The 24924-nt window shown below is 47.3% G+C and overlaps 2 protein-coding genes across 4 annotated transcripts in view; one reads left to right on the forward strand and one right to left on the reverse strand.

The window, feature by feature from the left end:
• Positions 1-1566: 1566 nt before the first annotated feature.
• Positions 1567-10169, forward strand: NIPAL4 (NIPA like domain containing 4). 3 transcript variants are annotated; one of them, XM_059483600.1, is made up of 8 exons: positions 1567-1628; positions 3298-3546; positions 5414-5470; positions 6489-6579; positions 7729-7889; positions 7988-8571; positions 8992-9036; positions 9970-10169. In XM_059483600.1, the coding sequence occupies exons 1-7, from the start codon at positions 1592-1594 to the stop codon at positions 9001-9003; spliced, it is 1191 nt and encodes a 396-aa protein (XP_059339583.1). In that variant the 5' UTR covers positions 1567-1591; the 3' UTR covers positions 9004-9036; positions 9970-10169. The 3 variants fall into 3 exon arrangements, with proteins under 3 accessions (XP_059339583.1, XP_059339582.1, XP_059339581.1); XM_059483599.1 differs by lacking the exon at positions 9970-10169 and having other exon boundaries at positions 8992-9770; XM_059483598.1 differs by lacking the exons at positions 8992-9036; positions 9970-10169 and having other exon boundaries at positions 7988-8592.
• Positions 10110-24924, reverse strand: part of ADAM19 (ADAM metallopeptidase domain 19) — a 31622-nt gene continuing 16807 nt past the window's right edge. Inside the window, exons 7-22 of the mRNA XM_059483597.1 lie at positions 24376-24447; positions 23424-23590; positions 22450-22534; positions 22064-22203; positions 20767-20944; positions 19855-19944; positions 18484-18679; positions 18055-18163; positions 17234-17426; positions 16616-16696; positions 15999-16107; positions 15765-15897; positions 15480-15546; positions 14647-14853; positions 13160-13306; positions 10110-12440 (exon numbers count right to left, since the gene is read on the reverse strand). Of these exons, the coding sequence (XP_059339580.1) occupies positions 12366-12440; positions 13160-13306; positions 14647-14853; positions 15480-15546; positions 15765-15897; positions 15999-16107; positions 16616-16696; positions 17234-17426; positions 18055-18163; positions 18484-18679; positions 19855-19944; positions 20767-20944; positions 22064-22203; positions 22450-22534; positions 23424-23590; positions 24376-24447 (2049 nt within the window). The 3' untranslated portion in view covers positions 10110-12365. The remainder of the gene's footprint in view (positions 12441-13159; positions 13307-14646; positions 14854-15479; positions 15547-15764; positions 15898-15998; positions 16108-16615; positions 16697-17233; positions 17427-18054; positions 18164-18483; positions 18680-19854; positions 19945-20766; positions 20945-22063; positions 22204-22449; positions 22535-23423; positions 23591-24375; positions 24448-24924) is intronic.

The raw sequence follows: 24924 nt of genomic DNA on the forward strand, positions 1-24924 counted from the left end.
ATCACACTGGTTTTCTACCCAGCCCTTATTCACACATTGCATTAATAGCTCCTAACCAGCATCAGCCAGTAAATTTACACTGAGGCCAAATCCCACCATCATTATCCTGCCCAGGGTCTTGTCCCTTTTGGTTGCATAATAAATAACAGCAGCAGAGGTTGCTCCAGGAACACTGATAAATTAGCACAAGTTTCATTTCCTACTTCAAAACCTGCTGCCATGTGATTTGGATTGATTATCAAGTGCCCTGTCATAAAGGGGAGGACGTGGGATTTGGCTGGCACAGTCTCTCCCAGCCAGTGACCCACAGGACTGTGATGGATGAACAGACTTGATTAAAATCAAATGACTCACAAAGCACTTGAGCATTACATTTCTCTTTGCTGGAGAAAACAGTTGCTCAGAGATAGGATCAGGCACTGAATGAAGGCGTCATGAGGTATTAGCAATGCTGCAGCCTGATAGTCTAAGGGCAATTCCTGTAGTAACAGGCAATTTATTTTATGGAGGGGGAAAAAAAGGCAATTTTTCAGACATGTTCAATTCCTGCAAATCTTATATCTTTATATTGCCTTATGACAGGAACCCTTTCTACCTATAAATGTGGGTTTGCTGAAGCAAAGCTTTGTTTCACTATTGGTTTTATTTACCTCTGTTGACCTACAGCAGATCCTGGAAATGAAAGGACTTTTCTATCAGCAATAGGTTTCTGTGTACACACAGAGCACAAATGCAGGAAGGGAGGTCGGCAGAGGAGGGTGGGGATGAAGGCAGAACAAGGGAGGTCACAGAGAGGGTGGGGATGAAGGCAAAACTGGTGTTCCACACACTCTGAACCATTCACACACCAGAATCAGCAAGGGAGGCTTCAGCTGCCCTGGGAGGTGGAGTTGATGGAGGTTCCTCTTCTCCAGTCTGAACAAACCAAGTGACCTCAGTTGCTCTTCACATGGCTTCTCCTCCAGACCCTTCACAATCTCCATGGCCCTCCTTTGGGTGTTCCCTAACAACTTTATATCCTTCCTATATTTTTCAGCCCAAAAGGCTGAAAAACACCTCTAAGCTCGAGTCCAACCTGACATTGCCACCAACATTTCTCTCCTTTACCTTTAATTTCTATTTCCACCACACATGTGTTCAACCCCCAGCTTTGCACATCCCCTGAGAGCACCTGGGCTCACTCACACACCTCCGAGCCACCTCCTGCTGCCCCGGCGCCTTCTCCAGTCCCTGCAACGAGGAAAACACCTTCCAGAGGAGAAACCCAGCGGCAGGAGCCTGGTCCCGGCTCTGTGCCAAGGGACAGAACCTCGTGGAGGTGCCACCGTACCGACCGGGCAGGCGGGGACGGGGATGGGGACAAGGGCTGGGAGGAACTGGGAGGATGGGGACAAGGGCTGGGGATGCGGGGCTGGCCCAGGGGTCCGTGCAAGGTTCCCCAGGGCACTGTGAGCGCTCCCAGCGCAGCGAGGGGCCGGGCCGTGCCGGGCCGTGCCGTGCCGGGCGGGCCGGGGGAGGAGCGGGGCGGGCTCAGGTGTGCCCGGCCCTGCCCTCGGCCCGGGATGCGCTGGGCGGCCGGAGAACGAAGGCAATGGAGCCGCTGGAGACGAACAGCAGCTGCAGCAACGGTGGGTGCAGCCCCGGGGCAGCGGGACCGGCCCGGCTCGGCCCCGCTCGGAGCGCCGGGACCGGGCTGGGACAGGACCGGGCTGGGACAGGACCGGGCTGGGTCCGGCTCCGGGTCCGGGACAGCGCGGCCGCTCCGGCTCCGGGCCCGCCGCACCCCTCGGCCTCATCCCCCGGCTTTGGGGCTATGCTCTGCTTTGGGGGGTTCTTTCTTCTCTTTCTTTTCTTTCTTTCTTTTTCTCTCTTTCTCTTTTTTTTTTTTTTTTTTTTTTTTTTTTTTTTTTTTTTTTTTTTTGACATCTGTGTAGGAATGGGGAAACTCAAGCAGCCGGCACCACGCTCTGCCAGCTCTGAGTGCACGGAGAAGGCAGGAGTTGGGGTTCTTTTTTCCTTTAAGGATTACTTAATCCAGTCGATAATCACCTCTCATCCCGCTGCTTTATGCTTGTACCTTGTGGAGATTTTTACCCAGCCCAGGAGGCAAGTTCCCCCCCTTATTCCCCAGGAAATATTTCCACGATAAAAAATGTTTTTCCTAGTAGGAAAAAAAGTATTATTAGGGAACTCTTGGAAACTCATCTAGAAAGTCACTGCTATTTTTTCCTTTAGAAAAACGTTTATAGCCAGATCTAAAACCTCAGCTGTGTGTGCTGGGGCCAGGGATTGCAGCTACTTAAGATCTAAGCCAGGCTCCTGGTTCAGGAAAAATGTGGGGCCCATGCCCAGGCTCCTGACACTGCTGGGAGCAGTTTAGCCATTCCACACTCCTGCCTGCAGAGACACAAATACTTGCTCTATAATTCCTATGTGAGTTCAGGGGAAAAAAAAAAAAAATTGAAGTATTTTACTACAAAGAGACTTTTGTACTCCACCTGGCTGCTCTGTTCCTCATGGTCACAGTCACACCGTCTTTACTACACTTGGAGTGAAGATTGCAATAGAAAGATGTGCTGGGTGTGGTAGGAGTGTCAGGGGAGGAAGAAACTCAGCAATTTCCCACCCCCACACACCAGCACACCTTGGCCAGAGCCACAGGGCTGCAGTGCTTTGGTGTTAACAGGAGAACACTGCCTGCTCTCATCCTTCCACACTGGCAGGAATTGCTTTACAAGCTTTACAAGCTCTCAGGGAACCTGCAAATAGGTAGAATACAACCATTGAGGAAATGAATTGTCCAAGATGAACCTGATGTCGTCTTATGACACAGCTCAGCACACAGAGTAGGAACAGATGCCCAGTTACAGTGTTGGCATCTCTCCACATTAAACCCAAAGTTAATACTGCAGATGAGCTGGCATGTGTGAGGATTAGTTGGCTGGAAAGTACCAAAGCCTTTGGATCAACAAGGTTAAGTGTTGATAAGGCCTGGTTCAATTCTATAACATTGGAATTTGGTGGAGAGACTCTGGCTTATATATTTGGAAATTCAAATTATTTTTAGAGGTCCTTGTAGACTCATCCAGTGTCAAAGAGAAGCTTGAACTGCAGGCCATAAATCTGTCAGACAACACCCTGCCATTTCATTTCCACGTGTGAGTAAAGAGGTGTCCTGAGCTTGGGGTGTTGTTAGGGTGACAGCATGGTGGCTGTGCAGGGGGACACCTGGATGAGCCTAGGGGAGGAGGGGCACTGTTGATAGTCATGTCAGTAATTTGCTGTTTTATCTCCAAGGGTCTCTGATCACCCTTTCGTGCCTTTCCCACCGGGCTGTGTGCCAAGTGATCAGCAGTGCTGTCCCAGCTGACTCCATCCTGGACAATGGCACTTCAGACAGCTCTTGGATAACTCGGCTGGAAAACAACTATGGATTCTACATTGGCCTGGGCTTGGCTGTCTTCTCCAGCTTCCTCATCGGGAGCAGCGTCATCCTCAAGAAAAAGGGGCTGCTAAGGCTGGTGGAGAAGGGAGGCACCAGGGCAGGTAAGGCTTCCATGGGGGCAGGAGGGACCACCTGTTCCTAGGACTACACACACACTCCAAATTTCAGCACTCATGAGGCAAGGGGACACCTCTGGGTACAGTCAGTCTTCCATCAGCAATGTAAATAGGAGCTTTTGTGGAGGCATCTTTGTGTGTGAGAGCCAGACAGCAGTGCTATGTGGGAGCTGAGGAGCTAACTTACAGCCCTGGTATTGGAAAGGAGTTAATTTACAGTCTGTGTATTGGAAAGGAACTAATTTATGGAGCCCTGCACTGGAGGAGCTTGGCTAAAAGCAGTGTTCTCCTGCCTGGCACCACAAACAGCAAGGGGCAGTCCTGTGAGATCAGAGGTGTCCCCATAGCAGAGCAGTCTGTGCCATCGCTCAGCCCAGGAGCAAGCAGAGTGCCAAAAGCTCTCTGAAAAGGGTCCCTTTGCACAAAGCTGCAGCTCACAGCCATGCCCCAGCCCAGAGCAGAGCAGCACAGCCCCGACCCCACTCTTGCTCTCAGTGAAGCACCAAAGGCAGCTTTGTCACCGAGACTCGGACGCAGCTCCGCGTGCTTGGGTTGCTTGGATTGCAGGAGTGTGTGAATGCAGGACAGACAGGCTCTGTGGGAGCTCTGTGGTTGCAGGAGGGATCCTTTGGAGCTCTGTTGCACAACAAGCTGCAGATAACTTTCCTCTAGCACCAGGCTCTCAGGGCGAGGCGAGTGTTTATGTGTACACACACACACACATGTATATGGTGGCGCAGCACTGCCTAGAGCAGAATTGCACTGTGGAATTGGACACATCCCATCAGCATTGCAAACATGCTCCAGCAACAGGGTAAGTCCTACCTGGCAGCTGACCTACTTGCATAACTGCAAAACAGAGCAATGATAATTAAATTACTGCTGCTTCCCTGTTCTGGCCTAGGAACAGTTCTTAAATAATCTTTCAGATTAAATAAATATCACCATCCCCATTGTACTTTGTGCCCATATGGGGACACAGAGGCATGGAATGATGAAGTGACTGTCCAGAGACAGCCAGCAAAGCTACCAACAGCAGCTGAACCACCAGGCAGTCTCAGGTCCTTGTCCATCCTCTGTCACTGGGCTGAACACACAGCTTCTGAACACAGATGGGTTTGCTTTTTGACATTATACTTGCACAATGAAATATCAGTATTGCTTCAACTGTGGATGTCTCTCTCCTCCTTCCCTCCGTGTACTCTTCCCACAGCAGAGCCATGCAAGTAAAACAAGAGCAAGCCCCTCCCTGTTTTTCAGAATGTTTAACGTTCTGAAAGGAATTAGAGATTAATAACAGAAAATTGCAGCTGACAGAAAGAGTTCTTGGGAAAAACCCTGACCAAGCAAAAAGACCCTAAAACAAATAAACCAGCAATTTCTGAGGAATACCAGAGCATAACATTTGAACTTCATCATTTATGGAGTGGTTGAGGAACCAGAAGAGGCTGAACTCTAGCAAAAGATTTTTCCCTGTGTCCTGAAGTCTTCCTGTTCAACTCTCCATTGCCCTTTGCCCTGTAATCTCTCAGTCCTAGTGTGTCACCCCTGCTATGTGAGCACATCACTTTTCTCCCAGGCAGGTCAAACACTGCTGGTACTGACAGCTCCAGTTGGGTCAGATTTATCAAAACCATGGGCTCTCCCTGACCCAGCAAAACCAGGGTCACCATGTCAGCAGGCTCAAACTCCTTATGTCCAACAGCCTGTGGGTTAGAACCAGAATTGGATTAGCTCCAATTAGCTCCAGTCCATTCTTCCCCTTGCAATTTATCCCTCTCCAAAGGGACAATCTCATCTCTTGCTCTGAAGGATATGGCTGTTAATTCCTGCATGTGCTTTTCTTCCCCAGGAGATGGAGGCCATGGCTACCTAAAAGACTGGCTCTGGTGGGCTGGCTTGTTAACCAGTAAGTTTGAGCTGTTTCCCTGGGTTTGCAGCTTTTCCAGGCTCTGTCCCTGTGAATGAGGTGTGGAACAAACTGAGCATGGTGATTAAAGCCTGTTTCCTTCCAAGTTTCCCCATCCTAAGCAGAGGTTCCTCAGGCAGAGGAGAGGCAGTGATCCCTGCAGGATCTCCCTCTCCATCCTCCTGCAGGACTGGCAGGACCTGCTGGCTCAGTTTTACCTGATCAAAAGCATGGTAAGCCCGGTTTTAATAGGGCAGCTGGCAGGTCTGCCTGTGTACCAGGCACAGGGCAAACAGCCTCCCCTGGGTGCCTGGGGGAGCAGGGCGCTGGAGTTTCCTGCTGCAGCACAGGGAGATAACAAAGAGGTGTTGCCAGCACCTCCTTCCTTGAAAAAACTTGTTTTCCCTTAAAATCTTTATTTCCTGCTTGTATCTCTTAAAATTGGACTCAAAGCTTTACAGTATCTCCTAAAATTGGACTCAAAGCTTTACAGTATATCCCAAAATTGGATTCAAGCCTTACAGTATCTCCTAAAATTGGACTCAAAGCTGCACAGAGAGCAGCAGATTTTACATGAGGCTGTTTCAGAGCCCTCTTTCCTGCCTCTCACCCTGGCAGCTGCAGCTCAAGGTGCCCCCACCTGGCTCTGCCCTTGCTGCTCAGGGACAGGGACAGCCAGAGGGGACACCACAGCCCCGAGGACAGATGTGGAGCTGTCCTTACCACCCCTCCCTTGTACCCCCACACAGCCTGGCTGGGCTGGGGGATTCCTGAGCCCTGACCTGGCCAAGCCCTGGCACCCCCAGCCCTTCCAATGGAGGGGTTCCCTTCCCCAGGGTGCCCCTTTTAATTTGAAATAGATTTTCACCCACTGCCTGGCCCTGTTTAGCATCAGCATTGAGCCCCCAGCATAAAACCCAGTCTCCAAGTGACATCTTGCTGGTTTGCAAACCCCCAAGGGAAAATGCAGAAAGTGCTCTGTAACTCACTGGTATTTATTTTTCTTGTGTTTGTTTAGTGGGTGGAGGGGAAGCTGCCAACTTTGCTGCCTATGCCTTTGCTCCTGCAACTATTGTCACGCCTCTGGGGGCTCTGAGCGTGCTCATAAGGTGATTTTTGTGTCTATAAATTGAAATTTGCTTTTTTTTTTCTTGTTTGTCATTTGACTAGTAAAAATAGACTTGAAGGGATACTAATGATTTATGATTTATTTTGCCCAAAGTAAAAAAAGTCTTAGTGTTTTCTAAAAAACACTTTAACACTTGTTGTCCTTTTGAGGGATCACTTGGGAACCATTGAATTAAGCAGCTTGCCCTTCTGGAAATGCTGGATGTGTAGAGCAACCGCATACACTGCAGGTTAAATTATTGCAAATATCTGCATTACTTCATTCCTTATTCCAGCTCTTTAACCACTCAGGATTGGTGGGGTTTTAATGTTTGTTTGTTTGGTTGGTTGGTTTTGTTTTTGCAATCAAGAGTACTAAACATTTAAAGGGGTCAAAAATACCAGACTTGTTTTCCAATTGCCTTTCACTTGCCTTTTATTTTATAATCTTTTAGGGTCCTCTCATGTTGCAGGGTTTTATATTTCTGGCTGTTCCCAAAAGGGCTGAAACCCTATTTAATTTCCTTATTTTTAAATAGGAAGTTCCACCAAAATACATTAAGCTACTTAAGGTTTTATAGAAAGACTGTAGTGTGAAATGCATAAGCAAACTGAGAGTTAGGACTGCTCTGGTGTCTTGCCCCAGATTTCTTTTGGACAACAACTAGATATTTTTGTAGATATATCTGTAGCCCCAGTACTTTCAGAGTTTCTCTGTTTCTCTTTCTAATGGCTCTCATAATTAAGTTAAAATTAACATAGCTTTTTTGTTCTTAGGTTCAGGTTTTTTCTCTGTTACACTTGCCCTTGAAGTAATTTTCTTGAACACTAAAAGCGTCATAATGTTAAGCAGCTCCTGAATAATTCTGCCAACCCTGAAAAAATATTTCTGAGGACGTGCTAAAACATTCAGCATTTTTGCACCTTGCTGACACAAGAGCTGTGATCTACAGGTCACACCTGCACCTCTGCAGGTTCAGCTGGGATTGTGTATTAACCCCCTGGAATCCAACTAATTTACACCAAAATAGTGTCCTTGTATCACATGGAAGCATTCTTAACTTTCCTGGAGCTGCTGCTCCTTCTTTGAAGGAGTGCAGAGCACCAGGTGATGTTTTTCTGTCCGGCTGATGTTCTTCTGTCCCATGCAGTGCCATTCTGTCCTCATATTTGCTTGGAGAACGGCTCAACCTGCTGGGAAAGCTGGGCTGCCTGCTGAGCCTGGTGGGCAGCACTGTGATGGTCATACACGCCCCAGAGGACGAGGAGGTCACCACTCTGGAGGAAATGACTTCCAAGCTGAAGGAGCCGGGTACGCAGCCAGCCGCGCTTTCCCTCTCGTGGCCGGGCAGTGCAAACCTCTCCCAATGCCCTCTGCTGGAGTTTTGAGTTATTCTCTCCCTCCTGCAGGTTTCCTGGCTTATGCTGCAATCCTCCTGGCTCTCTGCTTCCTCCTGATCTTCTACCTCGCCCCCCGTTACGGCCAGAGCAACATCCTCATCTACCTCGCCATCTGCTCCGTTATCGGCGCCTTCTCCGTGTCCTCCGTCAAGGGTTTGGGAATTGCCATCAAGGGCTTCTTTGCTGGCCAGCCTGTGCTGCAGAACCCACTGACCTGGATCCTGGTCATCACTCTGGTGGCATCTATCACCACGCAGATCAACTACCTCAACAAGTCTCTGGACATTTTCAACACCTCTTTGGTGTTCCCCATCTACTATGTGCTGTTCACCACCATCGTCATCACCACTTCCATCATCCTCTTTAAGGAGTGGGTCACCATGACTGTGGTTGACATCATTGGGACAGTCTGTGGCTTCCTCACCATCATTTTGGGGGTGTTTTTACTCCATGCTTTCAAAGACATGGACGTCAGTTTTGGGAATTTACCCCAAGTCCTTCAGAACGAAGAGCCAGCGCCGGTCACCAGAGATGACAAGAACATCCTGATAGAGGTGGACAACTCCAGCATTGCCCCAGAGGACAAACCCAAAGTATTCATGCTCTACACTTAGGGGGTTACATGCAGGGGACTGGAGGTTGGGTGATGTCAATATTCCAGGTGCCAGGGGAAAAATTCAAAAAGGAAAAGCAGAAAATAAAACAAACAGTGCTTTTCCAAAGTCAAATCTTTCTCCAGGCTTTTGGATGGGATCTCTGTCATGGTGTGGCAGCAAGGGGAGTGTTTAATCCTCCCTGGGCCCTAATACATGCAGCCACTGGAAACAAAAATCCTCTTGAAATATGATAGTGCTGTAACAAAGCTCCTCTCTGAGGCCCCTTCCCTCTCTTATTCTTGGCAGGGCTGATGTTTACCCTTCTCTCCTTTCCCCGGGTGGCCATTGATGTCTTTGTTTCCAGGCCTTGATGGATCATTGATTAGTGCTTTTTGTCTTTTTTTGTTTCCTTTCTAGGCACTTGCATGAACTCTAAAATCCACACCAGCGTCTGGAGAGGAGGTGAGAGACAAGGACTGATCAGTGCTGCTCAGACTCTGCTCATCCATGTTTAATCACCTGCTCTGCAAATAGGGGGACAAGAATATTGGTGAATATGGGCAAAACATGGTGAATTTTGCAAAAGCTGCTCACTCAGGCTCAGGGACACACAAGCCATGAAGTGTTTTTGCAGAGAGATGTTTTTCAGCTTTTGGTTTTTTTGCGAGGTGCAGGAGTTTCCCTGAAGAAGTGTTAATTATTTTTATTTGTTTGGGTTTGTTTTTTTTTTTTTCCCAGAGCAGCTCTGGTGTCCAGGCCTTGGTGAAGTAGCTGGGACTGACCCAGACCCCACCTGAGGAAGGGCAATCCCTGCTCAGGCTGGGGAGCTCTGGCAGGGTTAAATCCCATGTCAAGAGAAACTCTACCACCGACTCCAAGACTTCTTGTGACAATTTTTTCAGTCTGAAAGACCAAGTGGCTGTAAATCAAAGTATTTTTTCCCTCAGGAAATATCTTGACCTTGGAAAACCCCCCAAATTCTTTGAGCCCCATGAGGTGTCCTGCTGTCCTCTGAGATGCTCACCTGATTATACCTGGGTGTGAACATCACTGAGTAAATATATTGTGGGGCTTTGGGAGAGAATATGATCCAATCTCCTATTTTAATAACATTTCAGTGCTATCTTTTTGGAATGTGGAAAGGGAAATAAAGGGTTTTTTTCAAAATAAAAGAAAAGTTGCAGGTCTATCTGAAAGTTTTTCATTATTTCATGTTACTAGTGTAGCCCTAAAGGATAAAGAGGCTGAGGGACAGCTGAGAACAACAGAAAAAGCATCTGGAGCAGAGTAAAACTGCAGCGACCTCCTTTGGTCGCAGAAAATAATCAAAGTCACTCACTCCAGCTTTGGTTTTGGCATCCTAATCAGTGTGATGCTTGGTGCGTTTTATTTTAGAAAATGGCTGTAAATGGGACTCATCTGTCTTCACTCCAGAAGTGCATTTCATTAAAGCAATCCTGCCATCCCTGGAGAAATGCCATGTAGAAAATGAAGATTTGAACTGAGGTAATGAAATAATAGACAGTGAAAGAGTATTTGTTAATGACAACCAACAAATTTTATTAAAACTAGGCAAAAGGCACAATGAATTGCATACTTCAAGTATTTGCATAGATGCATAGAGAGCATTGTTGTAAACCATTAACATGTGGACATAGGAGAAAGTGAGATGTATTTGTTATAAGTTCTCCCAAGTAATATTATCTTTCAAAAAATCAGGTTTTACCATCTCTAAATCCTCCTGCAGTTCCCCTGGTCTCAATCACTCAACTTGCACACATGAAAATTTAATAGGACTTAAAACTGCCTTTTGGAGATTTTTGTGATATTCCAGCAATAAAGTTTTCTATTAGAGTTTGGGCATGTCCAGTTGTTCTCTGAGCATTGTGTGTCTGGGGGCATTTTTTGAAACCTTGAACCCATGCTCACATGAAAAGCAGTGAAAATAATTTTTGTGATTTTTAGTGGCCATTTGCTGAAGATCAGGGGTTGGAGCAGGAGTGCTGCTGCCCTCAGTGAGGGCTCAGCTGTGAGATCAAGTTCTTGTGGTTGAATCAACAATTACAGTGTTTGTACAGCCCTGCTGCACTGTGAGCAGCCAAACCTGCCATTACATACCAAGAAACAAGTTTGGGGGTTGTTTGAATACACATTTTTATATGTAATATCATATACCCCAACTATTGAAAAAAACAAAGATTGGAGAGCTGTTGTCTTTTACTTGCCCTCTCTTATTTCAGAAGGAGGTTTTTGAGATTTGTTTGTTTTCCAGGCACATAAAAGGTAAGAAAAGGTCTAAAATTGGTAAGATGAGGAATAATCTGTGAGAATTTCAAGACACACCATGTGAACTGTTTCCTTGTGGAGAAAGAGGTAGTAAAGTTGTGAAAACTAATGTGACTTAAGTCATCCTACACATACACTACTACATATAACTACAAATTTAATGACTTCTTGGGGTTTATCTGGGATTTCTTTAATGAGTAGCTCTTAGGGAAAGAGAACCAGCAAACAAGACTCATTTTCTTTATGCCAATAATGCAGTTTCTCACATGTGGAGCAGCAGTCATGCTCTTTGAGGATTTGTCCCTAATAAATCAGACACAAGAGGACTGTTGTAACTGCAACTCCAGATTTCCCTGTGTTCTCCTAGGAAATAATTTCAAGGAAAAAAAAATCTGGCACAACAGAAGGTCTTATTTTAAAATCCTGAGGAAAAAAACTTCCAAAAAACACATACAAAAGCCAAACTATTATGAGAAGAAAAAAACTAAATTCATAAGGGAGGGTCCTCAGGGTCAGAACCATCAGCTGCTTAAAGTGCATACAGGCAGCCCTCTCCATCCATGGCCTGGAGGAAAAGCCTGGAGCAAGAGAGCTGCCCTACAAAAGCACCATGTGTTGTGTTAATAGTTCAGCTGCTTCACCACCTGGGCATTCTCCAGGTAGGTTTCTCAGTGGTTTGGGGAGCAGACAGCCCATGCTGAGTTACAGCTCAGTGCAGAAACATCTCCTGCTGCCGGTACCGCACGCTGCACAGGGGCCTCAGCACTGCCCTCTGCTCTGCACCTGGGCCAGAGGGGCCCTGTTGTACCTTCAGTGTGTCCTAATGACCTGGATGGAGCTCACGGGCCCTGCTGGGACTGGTTTTGGGATCTACAGCACCAAGGCAAGACAAGCGAGTGGTTGCAATGTTCCTGCTGAAGAGTGTTACATGGGGAAAATAATGAAATAAAAAATAATCCCCTCTGCTGAAGCTGACCAAAATCCACAGTGGCCCCACAAATTATAGTTCCACAGTTGGCTCCCTGTTGGGGCCCCACTTGCCACCCCCTGTAAACAGAGAATAAACTGAAGAATGTTATCACCAGCTGCTCTCCCCAGAGGCAGTGGGTTCTGTATAGCACCAATATGCTCCTGCAGCTGCCTGGGGGGGCTGAGGAAGCCAACAGGGCCCACATGAAAGCCCATCAAGGCCAGCACCTGCACTCACAGCTTGTTCTCCCTGGTAATACTTAAATAACTGATTAAAAACACGTGGAAAGCCCCATCACCTCATCCCTGCAGTGGATATTGCACAACAATATTTAAATACCGTACAAACAAGCCATCCCTAATGGAAAAGGCAGAGAGGGCCCAGCTGAGCCTGGCGTGTACCTGGGGCACCCCTGCCATGCCTGGTGAGTCACAGAGGGAGCAGGGCTGGGGCAGGAGGAGGGGAACTGAGGCACTGTCTGTGGCAGTGAAGGCGTGAGAGTGTTTTTGGTGATGAAGGCCAGGAACAGGCTGCCTCAGGAATGCCCACGGGAGCCTGGCTGTCCCACGTGCAAGTTGTTCACTGCTCCAGCTCTCCAGGCACCAGCACCCTGGGTGAGATGGAAAAAGGGGGAAAGAAGAGGAGTGAGCACTGATGGAAGAACAGCACCATCCTCACCCTCTCCTGGAGCTGTGTGAATGATGGATTCACAACCCAGTGCATCACATGGGAATGCATCTCCCACAAGGAGGTTCCTGCAGTTTTCTCCATTTTCCACAGCTGGCCTCCAGTATATTGCAAGCTGGAGACACATAACTGTGCTGTGTGGAGTGTTTTGTGTTTGCAGAGCACTGAACTCAGTGCCTAGAAGTCCCTTATTAAGTCCTGTATTCAGGATGATTTTTGTGAAACACCCCCTGCAGAGAATGCATCTCCTTAGCCACAGCTAGAGAAGCTGAAAAGAAATTTTTGTTCTTTACTGGGATCTTCAAGTCTTGTGTGAATCCTCATGTTTTGCTGCTTTTCACTAACACTTCTGGGTCCCATAGCCCTTGACCCCATTGCTCTGCCCCACTCACACAAATGCTTTGCCTGAGGAAGTGTTCAGGGCTGTGGAGGAAGGAAGTCACTGTTTTGCTCAACTCCCTGAATTCTTAATATGAAACAGGTAAAACCAGAGATCCCTGCAATAAAGGTGACCAACCCACAGCCCCTCTGTCCGACCCCCTGGGCTGTGCACTGAGGTGTTCTGCTGATATTCCCTTCAGTGTTTTAATTGCCCAGGGTGAATTCCAGGTGGTGCTTCCCACCACTCCTCCCAGTGCCTACCTGTGCCACAGGCTGGAGGTGCCCAGGGGCTCTGCTGTGCCCAGGGGGCAGTGGCATAGCAGGGCTGCTCCCCTGCCAGCCTCTGGACCGGGATGGGATGGGGTTTGCTGGCAGAGCTCTCTGGGGTGGCCGCGGCCTTGAAATATCCTACAGAAGAAAGAAATAGTTTTGAATTTAAGCCTTAAGTTTTGGAAGTAATATGTAACCTGTGATCCAGAGCCTTTTTAATTAGCCACATTAACTGATGCACTTCATGGCTGGAAGCAAGTTCCACACACATACACTCACCGTTTGTTTGCCCATACAATGCCTGTAAACATTATATATGTGCATGTTCTTGTGCCCATACAAACACACACACACCCACAAGCAGTTATTATTTGTTTGTGCACACAGCTGTCCCTAATAGGATGCTCAGAGCATTATATTTTCCATTCATCTAATGAATTTCAGTGGAAAGCATGTCCCAGGGGGAGAAGTTACCCCCACAAGAGCCAATTGCCTGTTGTTGCTCAGGGTCTGTGCTAAGCTGCTGCCTTACAGGTGTTGATTTAACAAACACAGCTGCACTCATGACTTGGAGGGCACCCAAAACCCCTGCAGTCTCCTCAGACTATGCATAAATGCAATGCTTGATGGCTTGGGGATCTATTGCTCTCCAAGGAACTTGCCCTGTGACTTCAGGAAGGACAAGGCAGACTAAATTCCACTGACTGCCAGGTCTGAAGAGCTCCTATAGGAATAGCAAGAGAGCAAATCTGGCAGATGCTGCAAACATCCAGGAAGGCCAATGCAACTAGCAAAAAGTGACACTAATTATTTCCCCTTTGTCTTCCCCAGTTCGTGGCTCTCCACTAACCCAGAAACACCAAGGTTTCTTGTGGAAATCCTATGAAAAGTGTTCCATCCCATAAGACTGACTGAGATAAAGAGACTGGATGTGTTGGGAGGGAACACAAAGGAGATCAGGGGGAACTTGTCAACAAGCAGTTAGGAAGGATACCTATTCCTTACTGACAGCACTCAGCTTCCTGCTTTTGTTTTAGTTTTCTTTCCTGCTGAAGTGCCGGCTGTTCACAGGAACAATGCACTAGAAACAAACCCCATTCCCTAAGATTTTGCTCCATAGGGTTTGTTTTCCTCTATGTCCTTCAGACAGAGACTGCATGGGAACCAGCCTCTTGCTACTTTTGCTTCTTTGGGGGCCCCAATATAATAATATTATTTTGCAAAATGGATTGAAGTCAGTCTGAGTGATTTACCATCTTTCCAATAAGAATGTGGGGTCCATAGTAAGTTTAGAACAGAGCTGCCAGCAAAAGAAATAAATATTCCCTTTTAACCTTCAAAATGACCTCGTGGACAGGAAGCTCACATAAGATGGGGTCAGTTTGGGTCAGGACTAACAGTTCCCCCAGGGTGAGAGGCCTCACCAGAACAAGCCTGCCATCAAACAGCACCTACAGGGCAGCAGCACGAATCCATACCTGAGAGGCTGGGGGTTTGGGAGCAGGAGGAGCTGGCCTGCTTGGGGGTGTCCTGCGGGGAATGTCCTTGGGAAGCTCTGGTATCACAGGCTGCCCTCCACTGCAGCTCGCACTGCCAGGGAAGGGGGGTGGCTGCTGCCTGCTCATCTGGAGCCCCAGAGCCTGCTGAGAAGGAGGCTTGGGTGGGATTTCAGGGAAGCCAATCACCTGTGCAGAAAAAACACAAATCCTCATGCATTTCCACTTCAAACCACCCTTTGTACTTACTGCGACACTTCTGAGGATCTATGTGAGGTCTCTGAGCCACAAGAGTGGAAAATATTGCCTGCAACACCAGAATGTGTGTGTGTGTAAAATCAGTCTGTGTGTGTGTGTGCAACACCAGTATGTGTGTGTGTGTGTGTAACACCAGTATATGTGTGTGTGTGTCTGTGTCTGTGTCTGGTAGGTGCTGGTTAGATGGACTGGGACAACTTAGGACCATGATGCAGAAATGGATATCAAGAGAACAGAATAACCCAGGCATCAGTGTGACACTTGCAAATAAAGCCAGGGTTTGCCATTTCTCCAGTTTTGAGATGGGGGATGTGACAACAGAGGATCTAGCAGGAGAGACAAGCAGCCCCACAAGCCTGGTGAAATCCCAGCTCCTGCCTTTGAGGAAATCACCAGGAGCAGGTGCTACACAGCTACCACTGACTTTCAGCCAGGGGTGATGTCTGTTTCCTTTTCCCATCCTTTGATAAAACCACTCCCTAATTCCAGGGAAACCCCATCCCACACCTTGGGGCAGCTGCATCTCTGCCCTGCAGGTGGAAGGACCTTGCCCCTACCTTCCTCTGCTGCTGGGGGGTTCTCAGCTTGAAGGCAGGGTTGGCATGTCCAGTTCCAGAGGTGTCACTGACAAAGAGAGAAAGAAAAAGAAGGGTGTTAATGTCTTGATATGTTTTCTCCTTTGTTTTCCTATATTTACTATTTTATCTTTACTGGAGTGAAAAAATGAGAAGCCAATAGTGACTATACCAATAAATCAATTTAGTGACATTCCTCACAGCATTTGCAATTCTGTCCTGGCAGGAGGGAGGACAAGGAGACAAGGCACAGCACTGACAGCTTACCTGAACTGAGGTGCCTTCTTTAGAGAACAGATGGCAAATTTATTCCAGCACTTCAGATAATAGAATAAAAAGATTCCTGTGAGGAGGAGAATGGGAGCCAGGATTGCCAGAGCTATCACAACTGCTGAAGGGCCTGAGGACAAGAAAGTGGAGTTTGTTAAATGGAAAACTCTCTGCTCCCAACCAGCTCAAGTCCTTCTGAAGGGGCCCCATAGCAGAGCTGGTCCCTCTCACCTTCAGGCAGAGGGGGACCACTGTCCAAGCTGCCTCCTGTCCCCTCCTTGTTGCAGAACGGGGGGGCCCAGCCCTGGTCACAGTGGCAGTTCTTGTTGTTGTTGCACACCTGGAGTGGGGAGATTCAGAGATTCAAGTGGAAGCCACTAAGAAACCTGCAAGTGAAAACAAACTAAGCCCTTGCTGAATTAAACACTACAGGAGACACTCCAATGGGAGCCGAGTGCCTGGAAACTCTTTTCTTCGGGGAGTGGAAGCAATTTGGGATAAACTACCCTAAATGTTACTTTTTGTTATGCTCTTTCTTTAGTATTTGTAATACTTTTTATTCAATCTAAATTGGGCCCAAGATATTTTTCTTTAAGATTATTCCTTGTTTTTTTATTTATTGCAATTCATAAAATTCCAACAGACCTCCTTAAATCCTATGTCAAAGGGACTTTCATGAACGAGAAAATGCATCAAGCAGGAGAGAAATATTCAAATTGAGAGCCAAGAAGCCAAAGTCCAGAGCAAACCTAAGGAAGGTACCAGAACTGAGCTGGACAAGCAGCCACAGAAGAATAGAAATCCATCCTGCTTCAGCCTGGAATGGAGATGAAAAAGAAGACACTTACTCCATGCCCATGGCACTTCTTGCTACAGCTCTCAGATTCAAAGATGATGGACATGTTCTGGCAGCGCCCCTCAAAGCAAACCTGCACAGAAAGCATCCAAAAACTCAGTGTTAGCTCTCTGGGCTATCTACCGTGTCACTGCCTTGTGCTATTGTGTGACTTGGAAATACAACTAATTAACTCCCTGGGCAGAATAACAGGAAATGAATTAACCTGGTTCCCAAGCAAACTGGGGACTAAATCCCAGTCCAAGGGAATCAGAGAGAAGTGGGAGCTCAGCTTGCCACAGCCTGGCCAGGCCCATGTGGCAAGTCCCTGAAGGAGCTCTCACATCTTTGGTTCCAACTGTGTCTCATCTTTTAAGCAAGGCAACTTCAACCAATTAGCAAATCCCAGATTTAGCACTGGCCCTGAACTTCATCTGGCAGAGACATAAAGCCTTTGGTGTGTGTCCTTCTCCAAAACCTCTAAGGAATTATTTTTCTAACAAACACAGAAACCTCCTAGAAGAGCACTGGACATAAAAAATTAATAGCCTGACAACCACAAAGCACATTCTGGGTGGAAAAGTGATACTCTGAGCCTTCCCCAAGCCACTCCAGGCAGGACTGTACCTACATGATGGCTCCCACACTTTGTTCCTGTCAACACCAGGCCGGGGTCCAGCATCTCCTTCTCCTCGCTGTCGGATGTGTACACGTGGGTGCCCCGGCAGCGCTGCCTGTTCACAGTGGTGTCTATGGCCACTGCATTGGGCTGCAGGGGCTTGAAAGCTGAGCTCTGGCACTGGATCTTCCCACATTTAGCATCTCTGATGTCAAAGGAAAGGCTAAAGTGGTTATTCCTGGCTTGCAGAATGTTTGCAGACATGAGCTCTAACTGTAAATTAAAGCAGCAGTGCTGAGTCATTGTTAAATGAGGGATTCAGCTGCACCCCAGAAAAGAGGGTTCAGAGCAAACACAGCATCCAGCCTAATCCCTGGAGGAAGGGTTTGCTCCAAGAGCTCTGTCAGGATTTCTTTTAGAGCCAATGGAGAGAAATATCAGTGATGAGATCATGCACCTCCCCAAGAATTATCTGATGGATGCTGATGGTACCACCCCACAGTCCCCATGGGTGGGGGACGTCGCCACGGATGGCTCAACAAAATCAGAATTAGGACTAAGAAATTTTGACTCAGTTAGAAAGCTACATTTATCTTAAGGATTAAAAAATCCCCCCTCTTCTGTAGCTTTGGAAGAACACCAACTTTGAAAATGGTGACCTGAAAGCTTCAGCTGTAAAGGCTCCAAGTCCCACAAGGATGCAGCTGGTTTCCCGGGAGGCAGAGGGAGGGAGTGAACCAATGCATGCATCAGTTTTATCTCCTGGCCCGTAATTTTGTAACATATAAAAACATCTCCATTGAGCAACCCTGGGCTGCCCCTGTGCTTTGTACCTCGTGTCACATCTCCTGTAATTCCCGTAGATGTCCTTCCCACAGTTCCCATAGATGTCTCCAGCAGCATTGACCTTCTCAAAGCAGGCATCAGGTGCTGGCTGTGCTCCTGCAGGGGAGAGACTCAAGTGGCTGTTTCATCCCACCCCGTGCCAACCACTCACTTGTCCTTTTTCTGGAATGGTTGGAGCATGGGAAATGTTTTGCTGCCTCCTCCATGTGAGTAAGGCAGGACAAAAGGCTGCTCAGGCTCTGCTGCGGACAGCAGGTATGGAAGGTGCTCCTGCCTTGCTCAGGGTGAGGAACAGCAGGAGCAGAGCATTTGCTGGTTCAAAGGCCAGCAGGCTGTGACTTGCAGGTGCCAGACACCTTGGAAATACTGTGGAAATGTGGAAACACTTGGCAATGTGGTGCAGGCAGTGTCCTTACCAGGCCCCCAGAGCTGCACACACTGGTCCCTGTAGGTGAGGCACATGCCACTGTAGCAGTAAGCCTTTCCCCCATCACAGGCAGCCCCATCCATCTGGTAGGAGTTGGGGGGGCAGAATGGGGACTCGCCAGTGCAGAATTCTGGGAGGTCACAGAGTCCTGAGCTCTTCCTGCAGGGAGTTCCTGGGGACATCAGCTACAAAGAGACAGTGGAGAAAACCCAGAATTATTGCTTGGCTGCTCTGTGGTTTCATGTCTGTGGATAAGGCAGAACCCTGTGTGTGTCACTTTGTCTTCTCTGTCTGAGGGTTTTTGAGGTCAGCAGAGACTGGAGCCTCTGGGACTTCATTAGCTGGGGGAACTGTGTAGAATACAATTAATGACTGCATCCCTCCCCAAGGCAACAATGAGATCATGCACGGAATGTAAGACTGCCAGACCTCATGGGGACACTGATCCATCTCACTCTACCCTAGGGTAGAATCCAATTTACCTGAACCATTTCTGACAGATGCTTGTGTAATCTGTTCTCAAAACCCTCCCTGGTTGGGAAGTTTGTTTCTGTCATTTCTGCTGGAGACATTTTCCTGATGCATAACTTATGTCTCCCTTGCTTATGAGTTTGATCAGTTCATTCTGCTCTTGTCCACCACACATGTGGAGAACAAAGGGCACTCACAGTCACATCTGGGAGCTTGTTCCAAGTGAGTCCAGGTGGATTTCTGGAAATTGTTTCCCCCATTTTGCTCAGGATAGTTCAGTAGGAGCATGCAGTCAATGTGCAAACATAAAGATGAGCTTAAGAGAAATGTTTTCTCCACGTTTGTTTTTGAGTTAATTTATTGTCAAATTTGAGATCTTTGGCTCCAAAACTAGAACTACATTTTAACAGTCACTATAAGGGAAGCTGAGATTTAAAATTATACTTTTTGCTAGCAGTTCTTCAGCAAACACCAAAGCTAAAGGGATTCAGCTGCACCCCAGAAAAGAGGGTTCAGAGCAAACACAGCATCCCTTATCCCTGGAGGAAGGGTTTGCTCCAAGAGCTCTGTCTAGATTTCTTCTAGAGCCAGTGGAGAGAAATAACAGCTCTGATTTAACCCTCAGTGTTTAAGAGAGGCAGTGTGACTTCACTCCAGCAGCACTCACAGCTCATCTTAAGACACCACAGGAGTCAATTTAACCAGCCAGAAGAAAGGACCCCACTAGTCTGATTACACCCATGGCTGTTGCACCTAAAGACAAATCAAACCAGGTGAGGAGTTAAACTCCATATTTGGCTGTGTTTTCTCCCCTTCCCCCTCCAGTTTCCAGCCTCACACTTGCCCTGCTGTTATTCCCTTTCCTCTCAGGAAAGCCCAGAGCCCTCACCTTGCACTGATGGCAGCAGCTGCCATGGGCACACTCAGCACCAGGCTTCAGGGAGCAGGTCCTGGGGTCACAGCAGGGATTCCTGCAGTCCTGCAAGGCAGAGAGGAGCAGCAGAGCTCACAGGGCAGGTCTGAGCTGGCACTGATGTGCTCTCACTCGCCGTGGGTCACACACAGAGTAAAATCCTCCCTACCAGGGTATCTCAGGGACCCAGCATGAGCTCAGAGCCAGCACTGCACAACCTCCCTCTGATGGGATACAGCTGCTTGTGCTAATCACATCTGGAGAGCCTGGGCTGCTGGTCCAGCTCCCTGTTCTCTTATGAGGCAAAGGATGGATTTGCAGAAGTGAGATGCAGTGCTGAGAGAAGCCCCATCCTTAACAGGAATGGAGCCATAGGGAAAGTGAATTTACATATGAAACTGAAACATCTGGAATTTTTTCACTGGAAGGGTTGCTAAGCATTGGGATGGGCTGCCCAGGGAGGTGGTGGGAGTCACTGTCCCTGGAGGTGTTCAAGAAATGACTGGATGTGGCACTCAGTCCTGTGGTTCCTTTGACAAGGTGGTGATGGGTCACAGGTTGGACCTGATGATCTTGGAGGTCTTTTCCAACCTAAATTAATCTGTGATTCTGTGACCTAAAATCCCCTTTTCATCTCCTTTTTAAATAAAGTTTTAATCACCTCTGTTCAGGTGGACCACACCATCCCTGAGTTCTTGGGGGATTGTACCACACACTGTGAAGTCAGATGTAATATTTTCAAACCTTGATTTAAATTAACACACAGGGAAGATACTTTTGTCTCCTGCACAAAAAGCTGATTACAGATCACAAAACTACATTTGCAAAATACATAATTTTAAAAAATTGTGTCCCACTAAACCCCAGATGGTTGGATCTGGATCTCACCTCCACCTCTCCACAGTCACACTCCTCTCCCTCCTCCAAGTAGCCATTTCCACATTTCCCTCCACCATACATCCTCTTGGTGTCTGGCATGTTGGAGAGGCACATCCCTCCACCAGAGTGCAGGTACTTCTCCAGCTCCTGTCTGTTGCACTGGTTGAACACCTTGGGGAATGGGTGCCTGAACAGAGACAGGGTAGAAACACATGAAGGCAGGTCTGGGCAATGGTTTAGAGAAGCAAAAAGGAGCACATGCAAATCCTGACAAGTGCCAAAGGACACAGGTCTCTCCCTGAAATTCCTGGAGTTGTGCTAAAGCAGGTGGTGATTTCCTGTGCCTGCACTACACAAGTGAGACTGCACTGCAAGACTGTTTAATAACATGATGGCCTTACAAAATAACTTTGTAGAACCAAGATACGTTGAGTTATATCTGACTGTGCTTGCTGACAAGCATGGCTGTCCTCTCCTCAGTACTGGAGCTGTGGTTTATTCCCAACTGCTTGAAGAATAAGCCTGAGAATTCAGCACACTGCCTGTGAGCCTAACTGCTAAAAATAATATTTAATTTTTCCTATCTACCACCTCATTTTGAAGAACATTAATATTTTCTGTGACACGAGTTATTAATTTCTGTTGCTACAATCCCTGTGCACTCCATGTGTGGCTGTGCATTTGTGTGGACGTTGTGTGCTCTGCTTGCATGCCACTGTGCTTTCACTTCTCACCCAAATAGTTTTGGAGGAAATGGTGCATACAAATGAAGATGCCCATGAAAAAAAACAAAGATCTGTTCAAACAGAGGAAGGCTTGAGAAAATGGTGAATGTGGCTTTAAGTGTATGAGTTCATCTGGCACGTTTCATGACTGAATTGTAGAAATTTTTATGTTTCCTCATCCAAAATCAAATTCTGAATTCCTATGGGCTTCTGGAGCCGCTCTTGCTTCCCCTTTCTCTCACCAACTTCTTTCCTGTTTAACACAGGCTCTCAGAAACCAAGGAGTATTCTCAAGAAAAGGCAACAGGAAAATTTTCCTTTTGCCCAACAGTTCAGAGCTCCACCTTCATATGCTGCCGTCACCTAAGGCCAGTCTCAGGCAGGAATCAGTTCCCTGGGAATCAGCAAACTGCTACTGCTCCACGCCCCAGGCTATGTCCAGCAATTTTTTATCTATAAACACTGACTCCAGCAGGCAGCAACAAACCCACGTTCACTCTACATCTCTAGCTCTTACTCCACCAAGGCCCTTGTAACAAAGCCCTTCCCATTCCTCCCTGAGCCCATGGGGATGAACTCACCCAGTGGCAGAAGCCATGATGCAGCCCCCATCTGCTGCAGGGGTGGTACAGCAGCCAGCAGAGTCGTGGTTCATGCCAAAATTGTGTCCCATCTCATGGGCAATGGTAGCAGCAACTCCAATGGCATTATCAGAGTGGTCCTGTGCAAGGCCAAAGAGGCACATCAGCATTTTATCTGTGCCTGTCCTGTGCACCTCTGGGTCGATGGGGTGAGGGGAATTTCTCATTTGTACACGTAGAAAATATCTACTGGAGATATTCCTGCCTGTAAGCAGGTGAGTGGAGAACTTGACAGGAAATATTTTCTCCCTGGGCTTTAGGAGGCCTCTCTCCTGTGTATTCACTACTGGCAAGAAGCTTTATATTGAGGATTGGCAATCACTTACCATGTTTACTCCTCCTGACTGGAAGTCAGAGCACATGGCCATCACAGGAGCCAAGCCCACTGTGGTACCTTTGAAGGGCACACCCCTAAAATCAACAGAAAGAGCATGAAATGGCACTGAGGCACTCGAGGAGACAGGCAGAGAAATGCACCCTGCAGTGCACAGCTCCCTACACAGCGTCAGGGAGACACATTGCCTTTATAGTGTCTTCCAGAGCAGGACATCACAGCAGAGCTACAAAGCCTTTAGGTCTGTTTATCTTGGACTGATACTCTGTTTTGTGGGCCAGCCAGACAATCCTATTTTTTGTAATGGTTTGGTTCCAAAAAGTGCTCCTGCTGAGCTTTGCAACAAGCACAGAAAAGATCAGCTCTGGATCCTTAGCTGAGTACTGTTTGTGGATAACTAATTTACCATAAGCCTGATATTTGCCAGCCTGGGATTTGGGGATTTCAGGGAGTAGTAACACCTCTGAGGTGCAGCCACATTCTGCTCCAGCCTCTGAATTGGAATGCTGCACCACCCTGAAATCTCTGAAATGGGGGCCCTGGAAATTGTGCTCAGGACGTGACCAGATGGAGAGGAAATACAGTAATGCTAAAGGGAAAGAAATCCAACCAAAGAAAACAAGGAAAAAGGCATTTTAGCTCTGCATTTCAACCCCACAGGTCCTCTGACTCATCCTGGTGGATGAATTTCCATGGAGGAGGTAAAGGGTATCTGAGAGCTGCTGCAAATGTTTTCTTCCAATGCCATCTGCATTGCTGATCCTGATGGATCTGATGGATCATGGCCCATCAGCCACAGGCCACCATCAGCTGGCTCCCAGCACCAGGGCTCCGTGTGCCAGTGGGGTGGGTTGGCAATTAATGCTTTCCACAAAGCCACTTTGAATCCTGCAAGCATATCATGGTACAAAAACTGATTTCCCACCCACCCAAGCCACTTGTCAGAAACAGGAGGAATGAGCTCACGTGATTAGTTGGGCATTGTCATGTTTTCTGTGCAGCCTCTCTTTGCTGCTCCAGGCCAGGAAGGACTTGAGGGTGGAGTAGGGATTCTCTGTTACCTCACATTGATCCCCATAATTCCAGATCTCCAGCCCCACCAAGGCAATCCGGATATTCAAGGCTCTATAAAACTAAGATACAGAAAAGAAAGCAGGTGATAAAATGAGGACCACAAAGTTATTTTACTGGGTTTTTAAAACTCAAATGTATCCTGCTAATTGCTACTAAAGATTCATGTGTCCAGAGAAGATGCTTGCTCTGGAAATGCATTTCAGCTTAGTGCTGAGCTCTGCAGACAGAAATGTGCAACCACCTAAACTCAAACTGAAACAGACATTGAGCTTTCATTTTTGAATGATTGGCAAAGACATAATCTGAAGAAAAAGACTGAAGACTGATATCATATGTTTCATATTCCAATATGTCAAAATTCCTTCTCCTGTTTGCGCTTCTGCCATGTCAAGTGCCAACAGGAGAAGCATTCATGAGTAATGGGGTGAAGGGAGTGGTGGAAGGGGTTTAAGGGGAGCAGAAAGGAAGTAGATCTGAAAAGTAAAGAAGTTTTACTTCAACAGCACTGCAGGGATGACTTCTGAAAGCTCCTTCCAGTTCTACTTTCTACCATTTCAAGTGAATACCTCAGTCCCTTTTCAAAAAGCATTACTTAGATAACAGTTTTTACAGAAATGGAGTAAAACACAAGGTGCTCATGCTGGCTCCAAGGAATGGAGATCCCCCACCCTGTTCTGGATTTGCAACAACACAATTGTTTGGCAGACACTCTCCCCAAGTCACTGGGGAGAGCTGCCAAAACATTATTCTCCCTCCCAAAAAGCTAGCCTTCCCCTGGTCAATTAACTATCATATTTTATGATCTAGGCCTTGCTTTCCTCCTTTCACACACACACAGTCTCACCTTATCTACATAATTAGCAGCCTCCAGTAATTTCTGCTTCGTTGCTTCAATGTTGAAGTGATGTTTCTGAAACTGAACAAAATGAAACAAAACATGTCAGGCAGCACAAAGACATTTACAAAGAGCTGAAATGTGTTAAAATGAGCCACATTACTCTGGAAATGAGAAGGTAACTCTGAAGTGAAGTCTCTCTGCCATGCACATCTGACTTTAGGCCCACCTGTACAGGTATATTCAGAATTTATCCCTGGCACACCATGGCAGTGGTGCTACTCAAGTGGTGGCACAGTGAAGCAACCCAAACTTATCAGTGTCCCCAGAGCTGGGGGCTGACAAGGAACTGGCAAATGTGCCAGGTGAAATATGTGATAACAGGACTTCATGCCTGAGGTGGTGGCTGCTGGAGCTTTCATCACATCTCCCTCATCCAACCAATTTGCTTACTTAAATCACCTGGCAATGAATGAGGTAATTTTAGCAAACTGGCTCAAAGAGTTAAAGTGGCAAAATGTTCAGATTTTTGTTTAACAGATGACAAAACCCTGGACT

Source organism: Ammospiza nelsoni, chromosome 16 (genome assembly GCF_027579445.1).
Source record: "Ammospiza nelsoni isolate bAmmNel1 chromosome 16, bAmmNel1.pri, whole genome shotgun sequence".
Classification (NCBI taxonomy): Eukaryota; Metazoa; Chordata; class Aves; order Passeriformes; family Passerellidae; genus Ammospiza; species Ammospiza nelsoni.

Bases quoted from the DNA above. Each gene is read 5' to 3' on its own strand.
- NIPAL4 (XM_059483598.1), top strand. From the start codon at position 1,592: ATGGAGCCGCTGGAGACGAACAGCAGCTGCAGCAACG. The intron at 3,547-5,413 runs GTAAGGCTTCCA...TTTCTTCCCCAG, and splicing joins GAAGGGAGGCACCAGGGCAG to GAGATGGAGGCCATGGCTAC. The intron at 7,890-7,987 runs GTACGCAGCCAG...TCCCTCCTGCAG, and splicing joins TTCCAAGCTGAAGGAGCCGG to GTTTCCTGGCTTATGCTGCA.